At 42.5% G+C, this 14,215-nt stretch overlaps 1 protein-coding gene across 4 annotated transcripts in view; it reads right to left on the bottom strand.

The window, feature by feature from the left end:
* Positions 1-14,215, bottom strand: part of Eya3 (EYA transcriptional coactivator and phosphatase 3) — an 86,306-nt gene that overhangs the window by 51,420 nt on the left and 20,671 nt on the right. For all 4 annotated transcript variants that reach the window (XM_006975599.4, XM_006975598.4, XM_042272009.2 and 1 more), the window contains exons 3-6: positions 10,536-10,579; positions 7,485-7,564; positions 4,413-4,479; positions 1,251-1,387 (exon numbers count right to left, since the gene is read on the bottom strand). In XM_006975599.4, the coding sequence (XP_006975661.1) occupies positions 1,251-1,387; positions 4,413-4,479; positions 7,485-7,564; positions 10,536-10,579 (328 nt within the window). The remainder of the gene's footprint in view (positions 1-1,250; positions 1,388-4,412; positions 4,480-7,484; positions 7,565-10,535; positions 10,580-14,215) is intronic.

Raw genomic sequence — 14,215 nt, 5'->3', positions numbered from 1 at the left:
GGAGGCAGAGGAAGGTGGATCTTTGTGAGTTCCAGGAAAGGCACAAAGCTACACAGAGAAACCTTGCCTTGAAAAACAAAAATAAAAACAAAAACAAAAGCAAAAAAAAAAAAAAAGTTTTAAAACTAGGCTAGAGCAGAGGAGCAATAAGGCATCCTGTACATAACTGTCATTTTATACATGTGCAAAAAATTTTTGAGGTCAAAAAATAGTTTGAGGTCAACCTCAAACTAACTCCCAGTAAATTATTTTGATTTACAGTTCATATCCAAGATACATAAAATTAATGAAAACAACTCCCTATGCACATGGCTTTGGATGTCTTCCATTCTAAAAGCACTTTTGGTTCATGAGAACAACATTTGGTTGATTTGGGGAAGGAGTGGTACGGGAGGAGAGAGAAATGAGCCAAACTAAAAACCAGAAAACAGCAATGATAAACAATACAAAACAAAAACCTACCGTGAGACATAGTCTATCAATATGCAGACTATGTGGTTTTAGCAGAAACCGGTCACCTCAAAATATATTGACTACGTTTCCCTTAGCATGGCACTATATTCTAATAAAGTAAGTGATGCTGACAGTGATCCCCAAGTCTTCTGATGAGTCCAAGCCTCTAGCTGGGGTGTCAGGGCACACACCTGTAATCCCAGTATTCAGGAAGCTGAGGCAGGAGGATTGAAACTTCCAAGCTAGCATTTACTATACAGCAAGTTCAAGACCAGTCTAAACGAATGTAGCAAGATTCAATAAACTCAAGTTTGGGGAGCACAGCTCAGTGTCAGGGAGCCTGGCATGGCAGGAGGAGGGCCTGAGCACAGACCTCAGCATCCGGGGGAGGACCCAAGCTTCAGAGTAAAGACCTGGGAAATAGTCAAGTTTTGGTGAGTAACCAAATAATTATGGACAGCTGTTTTTTTTTTTTTTTTGGTTTTTCGAGACAGGGTTTCTCTGTGTAGCTTTGCGCCTTTCCTGGGACTCACTTGGTAGTCCAGGCTGGCCTCGAACTCACAGAGATCCGCCTGCCTCTGCCTCCCGAGTGCTGGGATTAAAGGCGTGCATCACCACCGCCCGGCTAATTATGGAAAGCTGTAAACACAACTTCGACCACACACTTAATGAGTAAACACCCTAGAAAGGACAATGTTTCCTCTTTCCTGGCCAGCCTTGCTTGCTTTCTGGGGAGGGACACAAGTTTCTGATAGATGGAAACGTTCTTAAGAACTGCTCATAACAGGACAGCTTACCAAAAGGAGGTAGTCCGTACGTTTGGGTTGCCTGAGGATAGACAGCGTAGGGTTGAGACTGCTGCAGTGTCTGGTACTGACTCTGCCCAGGGTAAGCGGTTTCCGAAACAGGAACTGAGAGGATATGTGCATAAGGTCTAGGAAATGAAGAAAATGAAAACTTCCATATGTGGCTCATTTAATTAATGAAAATGGACAAAACAGTTAATATCACTAAGACAAAGAATCCAGGAAGGAGCAGATTAACTTTCCATTGCAAAATAACTCTTATTATGGTCAGAAAACACAAGTTTGTCCATTACTCTTTCCAAGGAATAATTTTATGAAAAAGTAAATAGTTTCAAACATCTTCCCAAGTTCTTGCTATTACCCTACAAAGAACTATGTTACATGCAAGGCCATAAGTGAGATACTTATTTAATCCCCTAAGAGAGGATCACTTATTTATACCCTATGTTGGGTATGACTAAAATCTGGCCTGGGGACATAGTCTGTTGGTAGAGCACTTGCCTAGTTGGTAGAGCATTTGATTGTTAGCACCACATGAACTGGCTTTTGTGGGGCAAGTCTGTAAACCCAGGACTTGTGGGGTGGAGGCAGAAGGATCAGGAGTTCAATGTCATCCTTTACTACAGAGTGAATTCAGTCACCCTTGACTCTGTAGTGAGTTTGAGGCCAGCCTGGGTCTCTTAGGACCCTTTCTCAGAAAACAAAACAAAAGCAATACTTTAGAACAATTCAAGAATGGACAGAACAGAATTAGCAGCCGGCTTCTCTTCATCCAAGCACTGAGCCAACTGCAGTTCTAAGACATGGAAGGCGAGGCTGATGGAGCAAGGAAAAGCAACCACATCGAAACCAGGGAGCAGCCAGGCACGGTGGTGCAGGCCTTTAATCCCAGTACTCGGGAGGCAGAGGCAGGTGGGTCTCTGAGTTTGAGGCCAGCCTGGTCTACAGAACAAGTTCCAGGACAGCCAGGACTCTGTTACACAGAGAAATCCTGTCTCAAAAAAGCAAGCAAACAAACAAACAAAAAAACCCCAGGGAGTGGAGGTGTGCTCCAGTATCCTGTGTTTCTTCGTCTATGAAAGAGGAGCCAGCTTGGCTGACAGACCCCAGAAGTCACTTTAAGCTTCAGCACACTGCCACTAGTTGGTGCCAGTCACACCAGCGACAGCCAGAGAACCAAATTCACCAGTGAAACCCCTGCAACTTCACCCTGGCTTTCTGACTTGGTAGTTTATCCATTCTACTATACCTTATATATAAATTCTATTTATTTTATTTGTCATTTTATGATGTAAGAAGAAGTGCTATTATATACCATAAAAGTCTTAATAAATATGGGGAAGGAGGATTATGTCTTAGGGGAAAAGACACCCCCCCCCCAAAAAAAAAACACCTTTGGGAGAAGCAGACAATCAAGAAGGCGAGAAGGAAGTAGCACGGGAGCCGAGCAGGCAAGCTGTACACAATTGAGAGACGGTGTCCCAGGACAGCAAAGCGCTGCAGAGGCGCAAGAAAGGAGAGCAAGGGTTTCCCATCTGAGAGGAAGCCCTCTACTGTCCTAAGGGAGGTGCATCAGAAAGGAGAGGAGCGTGCAAAGTAGAAAGGCAGAAGCAAGGCCTGAGTGCCAGGCTAGAGTCAGACAAATCTCACCAACAGGAAGGCCCTGGCTCACCGAACGAAGGTCGGCAAGAGCAGAGCTGTTCTTTAATAAAGATTAATGGCACACTGCTTTCTGAAATGGACTAGAAGGACATAACACCCGGGGGGAGGCCAGTTAAACAGAGATTTTAATGCAGTGCTCCAGCACGTGGTGAGGAGGCGGAAATGAAGGGAGGGGGCACACCCAAATAAAGAATCCCAAGGTAGCAGCTATGCACGTTGGGGATGAATCTGTGTACGCAATAGACTCGTGTTTCAACAGTCTCAGAGACTAGCATCAGCCAGATCTAAGCCTGGAAAATAGTTTAGACAACTGCTACTCATGTCACATGAGAATATTTTGAAATAATACTGTCACAGAACTGTCAATTTCCAGATATTGTAAAGACCATAGTCTCTTTTCCCATATGGCTTTACAGATATCACCAGGACAGTCAGAATATTTCAAAAATGAAATAAGAATATTTCAAAAATGAAATAAGAATATTTCAAAAAGGAAAGGAAAAGATGCATTATCTCACTTGTTAGTCTTTCAAACTAATTAACAGTACAAATTGGATACCAGAAAGCTTGCAGAGTTGACATGTGTTTCACATTTAGTATCTAATCTAGATGTGCTCAATCTGTGGCCTGTAGGCCGAATTCATCCCAGGATAGCTAGGACTGAGACCTAGTACATTTGTAGATGACATGTCAAAAGAGTGGACTATACTATGGCATGTAAAATCTCCCGATAATGCTTCCAGAAGACAATCTTAACACGCCACAGAAGAAAACCGGATGAGAATGGCTGGCCCAAGAAGACATTACTGTTAACACCTGAATGTGGGAACTGTTAGTTAGCTTGTTTCTTTAACTAAAGGTATAAGTAAATGGATACAACAAGAAAAAATGCCAGTTTCCTTTTCCTAGCAGCCTCACAGGGCTCTCTCACCTGTTACCAATTTCTTCATGACTCTTGCATCTGCTCACTAAACCAGCAAGAACACGCTGGTTTTAGTGGGTGCAGCTGTTTATTCTGTTTGGATAGGTCCATTCTTCATTAATACATAACCACAACCTGGTACAAACACTGTTCTGCACCCTGCCCACCTGAAAGATGATTAACCTGGGTCTTAAGCACTGACTGTACGCTGTGGAGGCCTAAAATGTACCTCTCTGTAGCTCTAACCCACCACCCCTGTCTCAGAGGTGTCAATCTGGAGCCATCCTGGGCTTTTATTGCTCCATATGTCAATAGAGAGAAAGGAAATGATCATATCACTAACATGCTTTTTGATCAGCAGTCTACCTTTTGAGTGCCTACTCAATTCGAGTGGGTTCCCATGCAACAGTGATCTATTCCAGCAACCACGTGATTTTTAAAAGGATGATAGATTTTATTAAGATGTGATGAAAACTGGAGTAAGGTCAGAACAAGGGAGGTGAAAATAGTTAAATAGTAAATTTTGCAATGAGCCTAGAGAAAAGTTTGGAAATAATTATTCAACTTACTTTGCAGAATACATTTGTGAGGTATAATCATTGGATGAGCGAGGGATGTAATCGGTGCATGTCATAACTGAAAGAAAGATATTATCAGGTAAAAAAAAGTTAGAACATTAAAAAAATCAAATGGAAAAACACATCTTACTGTATAGTCCTTCAAAGTAAATAACACACCGACTGGATGCCAAAAAGTTCCAAAGACTGTGTAGCAGAAAACACCTCATTTCTCTGTTTACGGACCTGCCTGTAGAGTTTAAGAGGCAGTAAAAGAAGCAAGATGGGACGGAGAGGGACAGATGGACAGAGAAAAGATCTGAAGATAAACCAACCAATTCCCACTTTCTCATCACTAAGCGATCTCTGAAGAAAAATGCCCTAGGCTCTCAGCCATGGTCACTGACAAACTTAGAAAGCCAAACCCATATCTAAGAAATCAAATGATGCTTCTTCGTCTTTAGACTCTGGGTGCTTACTCTACTCTTAGTGAGAAGCCCTGGGAAGGGCCTGTGAGACAGATTTGGTAAAAGTGCCTAATCTCACTTGGAAACCATTGCTATCACTATACAGACTCAAGAGCAGCACAGACGGAGCAGTTTCTGTGTCATTACCTTCCACTTTATAAGAAAGGCTTATTAAAGTCTGGCCAAGCAGATGCTCTGAGAGCCATGGAGTGAAGGACTTTTCCCTCTGGTGCCCTCCTGCACTCCCTGACTTTATCTGGAAAAAGCGGCTAAGAAAACTTGACTCTCATGCTCACAACTGGGATAAAGCTTGAACCATACTAGCACCCCTTCAGTTCATCACCCACAGAGCTGCACCGTAACCGCTCCGACAGCCTCCTCCTCAACTGTTCACACTTCCCTCGGCAGCACCAAAGGGGCTGCTCTGTTGCAAAGACGGACTAAAGTTGAAGCACTGGCTTTTATCTAACGAGATTCCCAGAAGGAGTGACTCACACAGAAAGGAAAGTCAAGAGAGGAGGGGCCAATTCACACCCAAGAGTAAGACAAACTTACACGTGTGAAGTTATTGTAAAAGATTTTATCCAATGACACTGTTTGAGGCCTTTAAAGATTATTAAAAACTTGAAGATCACTTTCATCTATATTCAGATAGACAGAAATGAAGGTGGTATCAATTAGGTGTGAACACCTTATCCATCATAGAACATAAGGTAGGGTCATTCAAATTCTGCAAGATGGTTTCCTCTCCATTGACAGGTACTCAAGCCCTATTTACCTCTCCTCCAATGACAGACTTGTTTGGAGTGGATTACAAAACCGGGGCATAGTCTGTTATTATACAATAGGGGATTTCAACAGTAGTTTTTTGTCTTTGACTACAGTAACAACAGTGAGGATGAGGCAGAGTGAAGGATTCTAATCAGCTCCGAGGTATGGATAAGGAAGCCAGGGAGGAGGAGGATGACTTCCAGGTTTGTCAGTTGAACAGATGGTGGGACAGTAATACAACTTCCTACAATGGGTATGTTTGGGAGAGGAGACAATCTGATTGGCTAAAAGAGACAAAAGCTTCTTACATATTACTTATGACTTTGTTTTCAGACCATAATTAGCAATTTCAAGTAGGCAATTGGATACACAAATGAAATCAGAAAAATCAGACTAAAAATAAAAATGTGGGATTTGGCTGGGCATGGTGGCCCATGCTTTTAATCCCAAAACTCAAGAGGCAGAGGCAAGAGGATCTCTGTGAGTTCAAGACCAGCCTGGTCTACTAATGAGTTCCAGGCCATCCAGGACTACATAGAGAAACCCTGTTTCAAATTATTAATTTGCAATTTGTTAACAATATATGACATTTAAGTAAAGGATGGGAGGACCCCTGAGGAGGAAGGTAGCCTAGAACCCAAACCTGAGGCCTCCTAACATTAAATAAAGTACAGTTAGAAGAAGGGTCATCAGGGAAGAAAAGTGAGAGGAAAGGTGCTGAGAGAGGGAGACTCTGAGGAGAGACAAATGTCTACTGGACTCAGCAAGTATGACAGCAACTGAGAACCTTGCCAAGCAGTTTCATGGGAAGAGAGACAACAGAAGCTAAGTCAACCAGCTGAAGAGTGAACGGGTGGAGGGAAGCAAGTGAAGGCAATTCCTTTCTGAGGTTCCGATGTATCACGAAAAACAGAAAATCTGCGAATCACAAAAGATGCAAAGAGCTTTTGCTGCCTTCTGAAGATGGCAGCTAGCAGAGCACACCTCTTTATGGCAAGAAGAGTTAAGAAGAAGAATGTGATGATGCAGGAGGGAGGCAAGCAGACCATGACACCAAGTCTTCCAAGAGGAAGGCCAGAGAGGGTTTAGAATGCAGATAAAAGGATTTAGATTTGACAAGACAAGGATACTCTTCTGTTCTAACAAGGAGGAAGAAAGGCAGTATCACAAACACAGAGGGAGGGCTGGAGACGGGGAGTAAGCACAGCAACTCCTCACGGGGCTTTCCTTTATTGGAGAAGACAGCAGCTAAGCATGGGGAAAGGTGAGGGTGAATCTTGATGTTCTGAGAGAAGCGGTGATGTAAATGAAAAGGGAAGCCCAGCAGAGAAATGAAGGCTTCCCAAGAGATGGAGTACTCACCTGAGGCCTGTGCTTACGACGAGCAGTAATTACTCAGGTAAGTATGTAATTCCACCCAACAATGCTTAGTTATTTGTACACATTTACAGACAAGAGGGAGAGTTGAGTTAAATTAGGGTTGGGGTTTAGGATGAACATTTAATTGATAGGCAGGATTACTTGGTTTTATTTCAAGTTTTTGTTTTAATCCTCTTTTAGTAACAGTCAGGCATTAGCCCACAAGCTTTTTAAATTTTAATAAAATGCTACTATTTTAGAAATTCAACATCCAAACAAAAATAATGTCACTGAATATGACTCCTTGGATGAGCCGATTCCTTGAGACTTGCCCTCTGCTAGTATGTCAATGACGCTTATCAGAGTACAGGTATGAACATCGGGAGAAGAGCCCTCTAGATATTTGGATAACCAGACACTCGGAGAAACCCCATTATCCAAGAATGACACCCCCTGGTTACAGTCATACATAAAACACAGTACTTACTCTCCTCTGACATGCTAAGATTTGATGCAAGGCTGGATGTCTCAGGCTTCTGATCACTGACATCCGGGTTGTTTACTTGACTAGGAGAACCAAAACAAATATATTAGCCCCTGAATGAGTTGCTACAATGCTGAGAAGAATAAGCTCAAACCCATCTCCTCTTAGGCTGTTCCAGTAAGAAGTAAATCGAGATGATCTCCTAATTCTTGGATTTTAGCAACTCAGCTGAAAGCAGGAGGCCCAAGGCCAGCACTTTGAACTGTTCTTTGTCATATCCTGAGACCCTTGAAATTTCTTATCACTTTGAAGCCCCAGCTAAGTCATGAACAAGTCAAACATTCTTCTCTAAGATCATACATTAAAATAACTCTGAATATCTAATACAGTACTGTCACTTTAAAAATATTTTATATAGATATTGTATACCGATGGATCATAATGTAATGTGTTGGTATTTATACTATGAAATGCGAAAGAAGCTAGTTAACAAACACCCCCTCACATGTTTATTCTTTGTGGTAAAAACATCTGAAATCTATTCTTTTGGTAATTTTGAAAGACATGGTACTTTATTCCCACACCATTCTGTGTATCTGTTAGTTTGGTTAAAAATATAACAAAGTAGGGAGATGTCTAATTAGAAAGTGGGTCATCATCAGCTACAAATCTTGGAATTTGAAGAAGTTTTTAAAAATTAAATAGTTTGTTCCCAAGGAGGAGTTCTGAACCTTAAAACCATTCTCTATTATTAAGAAAAATGGCCGGGCGGTGGTGGCGCACGCCTTTAGTCCCAGCACTCGGGAGGCAGAGCCAGGCGGATCTCTGTGAGTTCGAGGCCAGCCTAGGCTACCAAGTGAGTTCCAGAAAAGGCGCAAAGCTACACAGAGAAACCCTGTCTCGAAAAACAAAAACAAAAACAAAAGAAAAAAAAGAAAAAATAGAAGTATTATTCATCTTTAAAAGGATACGTGCTATAGAGAGACACACCTGAAGACATTATTACTAAATTACAAAAGGCTATATATGTGTGTCATTTTTACTATATACATAATCGTATAGTCCTTTCCATGAAGTTTTTACAACAGTCAATCCCACAGACTCATCTCACACACAGAAAGTAGAATGGAAGATGCCAGGGACAAGGAGAGAGGGTAAAGGGAAGCTCTGTTTAACAGGTATGAAGTCTCAACATGGGAAGACAATAAAAGTTACAGAGATGGATAGTGTCAGTGGTCCCACAAGTTCACGTACACACTGATAATGAATTATACTTTTAAAAGTGTTTTAAGGGCTGTGGGATGTAGCTCAGAGATAGAGCTCATCCTAGGAGCCACAGGGCCCTAGATTCAATCCCTAGTGTGGTGGATGGAGGGGAAAGTTTAAGCTGGGCATAGTGGCTTAAGTCTTTAAACCTCAGCACTCAGGAAGCTAAGGTCACAAGTGAAAAGCCAGCATGGCCTACACAGTATGACTGTCAAAGGAAGAGGCATAAATGGTAAATTTAAGGACACTTAGCCATAGATTTACAGCTTACCAAAGGGAAAAAAGAACTGCAGGAAAAGACAGTTGGCAGGTTCTGTAGCACAGCAGAACTGACTTCCCAGGAAAAGGAAACAGAGAGTACCCACAACCCATCTGCTGGAAGCAAGATGCTTCTTTCTTAATGTTTCTAATTTGTCTGTGAATTAGGTAGCAAGTTCCCTAGCTGAGTAAATAAAAATGTGGGAAGTAAAGAGAAAGGGAGAAGACAGGAGGCAAAGATGAAAGGAAGACAGACTTAAGATATTTTAGACACCAGGAAATCAGATACACAGAGAAGGATGTCTACGTGCCTATTTAAAACGTAACCATGAATGGAAACTAAGATGAGTCAGTATAGTTTTGTGCTGTTCTCTTACAGTGCTATGGTGACAGGGAATAAGTGAATAATCTGGGTTTAAGCAAAGCTGTGGTTTTAGTGGCAAGCAGATCAGGAATATGCATAGAATAGGTGGACAATTGGGTTTAAGCAAGGATGTACTTTTGCTGGTAAGCATAACACACGAAGAGTGGAGAAAGCTAACATGTTCAAGGGGCAGACTATAGATCCTTTTTCTTCCCCTTGGCTTTTTTCTAGACAGGGTTTCTCTGTGTACCCCTGGCTGTCCTGGAACTCGCTCTGTAGACCAGGCTGGCCTTGAACTCAGAGATCTACCTGCTTCTGCCTCCCAAGTGCTGAAATCAAAGGTGTGGGCCACCCCACACACACACACACAGTAGATCTTATAACTTAACTAGCATAAGAAAGAAACTGAAGTCCATTTTGAGAGAAAGGCCAATGGGTAATAAAGAAAATATGCTAGAAATTTAAAGTGAAAGCATGAGCTACATGGCCGGAGTGGCAGTTGCAGGGTAAACAACCTGGAATGATCTATGTGGTAGTAAACAGCATTCTTGAAATATGTGTTGGAAATGATGCAGCTCCTGGCTCAGGTGGTCAGGGGCTAACCGACAGGAGGTACCACTGGAAACATGACAATCGGAGGGCACTGGAGACAGAACAGGAGGTGCTAGAGACAGCTCCTTTCTTCAGGAGTGGGGCCAGCGCCCGGAGTGCCTACCACATGCTCAGCTGATAATGCCAAACTCTCCCTGTTTCCCTTATTTTGGTCTCTCCTTCCTTCGTGTTGTACACTGACTGAAGAACAGATCATTTTTCATTTATGAGTTTCTCCACAAATGCCCGATACATATCAAATGAACTCAGTACATACTGTTTAATAAGTAATAAAGGCATAACAACAACAACAAAAGATCTGCCTGAGTATCAGAGGGAAAGCTATTTTGGAAAAGTAGATTTTTGCTTGGTTTTGGGGGGCAGGGTCTTGCTGTGCTGCCCAAACTAGTCTCATCAATCCTATTTTGAAAAGGAATTTTAATCTGAAACCAAATCAATTCACAACGCAAAGGTAACGGTGAAAACCTAAAAGGCATACTCACCACAAAGCATGCCCCTATAAACACGGTAAAAGGAACGCAGATAATTTAAAAGAAGTCCAACTTTATAAATACCTTAAAGTTTGTTCTCCTGGTTCCTGCATCTTGGCTTTCTTCACCTGCAAACATCAGAACACATCGAAATCAGTGCAGTAATCTCATTCTGAAACCCTAGCTGTTCAAACACAGCTGTCTCTCCAGATCACAGGGCTGACTCCAGGAATCCTCACTAATACCAAAATCTGTGGATGTTCAAGTCCTTTATATTACCATACATAGTTCTCATGTACTTCAGACCACCTCTAAATTACTTACAATAGCTAATACAATATAAATACTATGTGAATAGTTGTTACACTATATTATTTAGGAAATGAGACTGTTTATACAATATGTGCACTAAAAAATATTTTTTGCCCATTATATTTACCCTTAGTTGGTTTAATTCACAGGTACTGACACCTGGTAGAGAAATTTTACTATATATTAACCAATATGTATTTCATTTTGTTTTTATTAGACCCAGAATAAATGTTATTATACAAAAATGTGAAACTTTTACATGATAGTAGTTCCTTACAATAAGCCAACCAAGAGGTTAAAGAACCCCAGGATGACATGCAGACTCTGACAAAGAATCTAACCCTATAATAAAAGCGGGAAAAGAGATGTAGCCCAAGGAATAAGGAAAACTGGTTTAAATAGAAACTGAATTGAAAACAAGACAAGTTCAACTACAGTTTACTGCATGTCATCATTTTACAATTAACATTTTCAGCTCTTACTAACCCACCTTTAAATAGTATTCTATGATTTGGGGGCTAGAATGATGGCTCAGTAGTTAAGAGTACTTTTTGCTCTTGCAGAGGACCCAAGTTCAATCCCCAGCACGTACATACCATTATGTCAGTTGCAAGGGACCTGAGCCCCTCTTCTGACCTCCTCACATACATACATACATACATACATACAAAACACATACAAAAATAGTATTCTATGATTTTAATTCAACTGAGAATCCCAGTGTGGTGGCGCATACCTTTAATCTTAGCACTGTGGGGGGACAGAGGCAGGTGGATCTCTGAGTTCAAAGCCAGCTTAGACTACATAGTGAGTTTTAGGCCAGCCAGAGCTTAAAGAGCCTATCTTTAGCAAACAAACAAACAAACAAATAAAAAGTTATTAGTCAGGGTTGGGGATTTGACTCAGTGGTAAAGCGCTTGCCTAACAAGCGCAAGGCTCTGGGTTCGGTCCTCAGCTGGGGGGGGGGGGGGGCAGAGTTATTAGTCTAAGATGAAACCTGATAAATTGAATTTAGTAGGTAAAGAGGAACTTGTGCCGGGCGTTGGTGGCGCACGCCTTTAATCCCAGCACTCGGGAGGCAGAGCCAGGCGGATCTCTGTGAGTTCGAGGCCAGCCTGGGCTACCAAGTGAGCTCCAGGAAAGGCGCAAAGCTACACAGAGAAACCCTGTCTCGAAAAACCAAAAAAAAAAAAAAAAAAGAGGAACTTGTATCTGGGGGGGTTGGGCGCAGGCCAGTATGTACAGAAATTCATAAAAAGGCCTCAACTAGAATCAAGAACATGAAATCAATGCACTAAAACCTCACTGCACCTCGGAGGGGCACGTGTGAAGGAAGAGATGGTGGCACAGTGCAGCATCAGCACACAGCAGATCAGGGAGCTGGAGCCTACCCTGAGGATAACAGGGAGCCTCTGAGGCCTTGCAAGATAACAGACCGGTCTGATAAGACAGAGACAGAAGACGGACAGGAGGGAACCAGCGTTAAGTGTAAAAACAAAGAGGCTACTGGATCAGCACAGATGGAGGGGGCCCTAAAAACAAATCTCAGAGTAAACCAAAGGCCACAGCCGGACTGTGCTGGTTTAGAACATCCCCTATACCGTCCACTTCATTATGGTAATTTTTAAGCTGTATGCTAATTTCAGGTATTAGAAATTCAGGGGATGAGTTGTTAAACCCAATTGTACTAGACACAAAAACACATACATATATACACAATATACATTTATTCTTTTCTCCCACCAAAAATCTGGTAACAAATGAAGGAGACTGATCTCATCTATTTACAGCATTTTTTGTCCCCTAACATGGGGACATAAAGTCAGCATTAGTCATAGTATAACATGGCAAACACAGGAAATAAAATGGCAGACCTTCTTTTATTTTTTGGAAAAATAGGCACATCTAGAAAATACTACTACCAGGCCACACTCAGCTAAGAGTGAGGGGAAGTCATCAAATTACAAATAGCTTTGTAAGGTTTCCATAAGCAACCTTACAAAATACAGCACTCCTACCTCCAGATGGAGGGCCCTTTATCTCTACTTGAGAAGGGGAAAGCCAAGAGTAACTAAACCTGTCAATATTACTACCCAAACGTCACAGTCTTTTCTAAGGTCCGCTCGCTCCGTTTTAGGATGCTGTTAACGAGTCGACATGAAAGCGGCGCAGGGATGCAGGTTCCGGTCCTACTCCTCCGTCCCTCCCTGCCATCACTGCTGGATCAAACAGTAACAACACATAAGCAGCGTGCTTCTCTGCAGCTGTTCAAATGCGTCTCTCATTTGCTGGCTTTTGTTTTGTTTTGTTGTTTTTTCCCAGAGATAATGGACACTGGCCTGACGGCTGTGTTCCAAGTCTCAGGTCCACTGGCCGGCTATGGTACTACGTGACTGCACTCCCGGCACTGTACAAGGCCAGCCTGGATCACAAACAGTTTGTCTCAAAGAAACAAAGTGAGCTTATGAGGTAACATTTCTGAATCTGGAGGATCAGAACTTATTTAAAATACTGTGATCTGGGTATGGTGGTGCAGTCCTGCGATCTCAGGACCCGGGAGGCTTGAGGCGGGGGCTCATGGGTTTCAGGCCAGCTTGGCTGTCTAGTGAAGTCAAGGCCAGTCTGGGCTTCTTAGAGAAGCACTGCCTCCAAAACAAGAAGGAAACCCCATTCAGGGAGGCTGTCCTTTCCAGCCTCAGATCTCTCCCTTCGTGGAAAGGCAGTGAAGTTCAGAGGTGAGGCAGCCGTCTGTCTCGGCAGCCGGCGAGCGGCACGGCCTCTTGCTCTATCATGGGGATCTCTACCACAGCCTGCCAACAGCTCTTCTTCTCCCGAAAATCATCACTTCCTCAGGTTCCTAAGTGTTTTCCAACAGGAAGTACTCCGTGTTCTCTCAGATTCTGTGCTTGTCCACTAGGCATCTACTAAATACAGGAGCAAGCTGGAGGACTAGGGGGTTTGTTCACCTCTCGAGTCCTATAGTCAGAAACGTTTCCTCTATAATTCAAATACTCGTTAGTTATTGCTTTGAGACAGGGTCTCATGTAGCCCATGCTGACTTAGAACACGTTATACAGCAGAGGATGAGCTTGAACTCCTAATGCTCCTGCCTCCATTCCCCAAATGTCTTCATTAGGGTTTATTGCTGTGATAAACACTATGACCAAAAGCAACTGGGAGCAAAGGTTTATTTCATCTTACACTCTCGGGTAAATAAATAATCCTTCACTGAGAGAAGTCAGCAGGAACTAAAACAGAAACCAGGAGGGTGTTGCTCCAGGCAATATAGATGGGGGCCATTTTTTCAATCAAGGTTCCTCTTCCTAGTCGACCTTAGCTTCTGTTAACAAAAAAACTAATCATTCCAAGTGCTGTTAACAAAAAAACTAATCATTCCAAGTGCTGGGATTCCAGGTCTGAGCCACCTCGGCTGGGACTACCTCCTACATCCC

This window comes from Peromyscus maniculatus, chromosome 2, assembly GCF_049852395.1.
Source record: "Peromyscus maniculatus bairdii isolate BWxNUB_F1_BW_parent chromosome 2, HU_Pman_BW_mat_3.1, whole genome shotgun sequence".
In the NCBI taxonomy this organism is placed as follows: Eukaryota; Metazoa; Chordata; class Mammalia; order Rodentia; family Cricetidae; genus Peromyscus; species Peromyscus maniculatus.
This window is presented reverse-complemented; position numbering and strand designations above follow the sequence as displayed.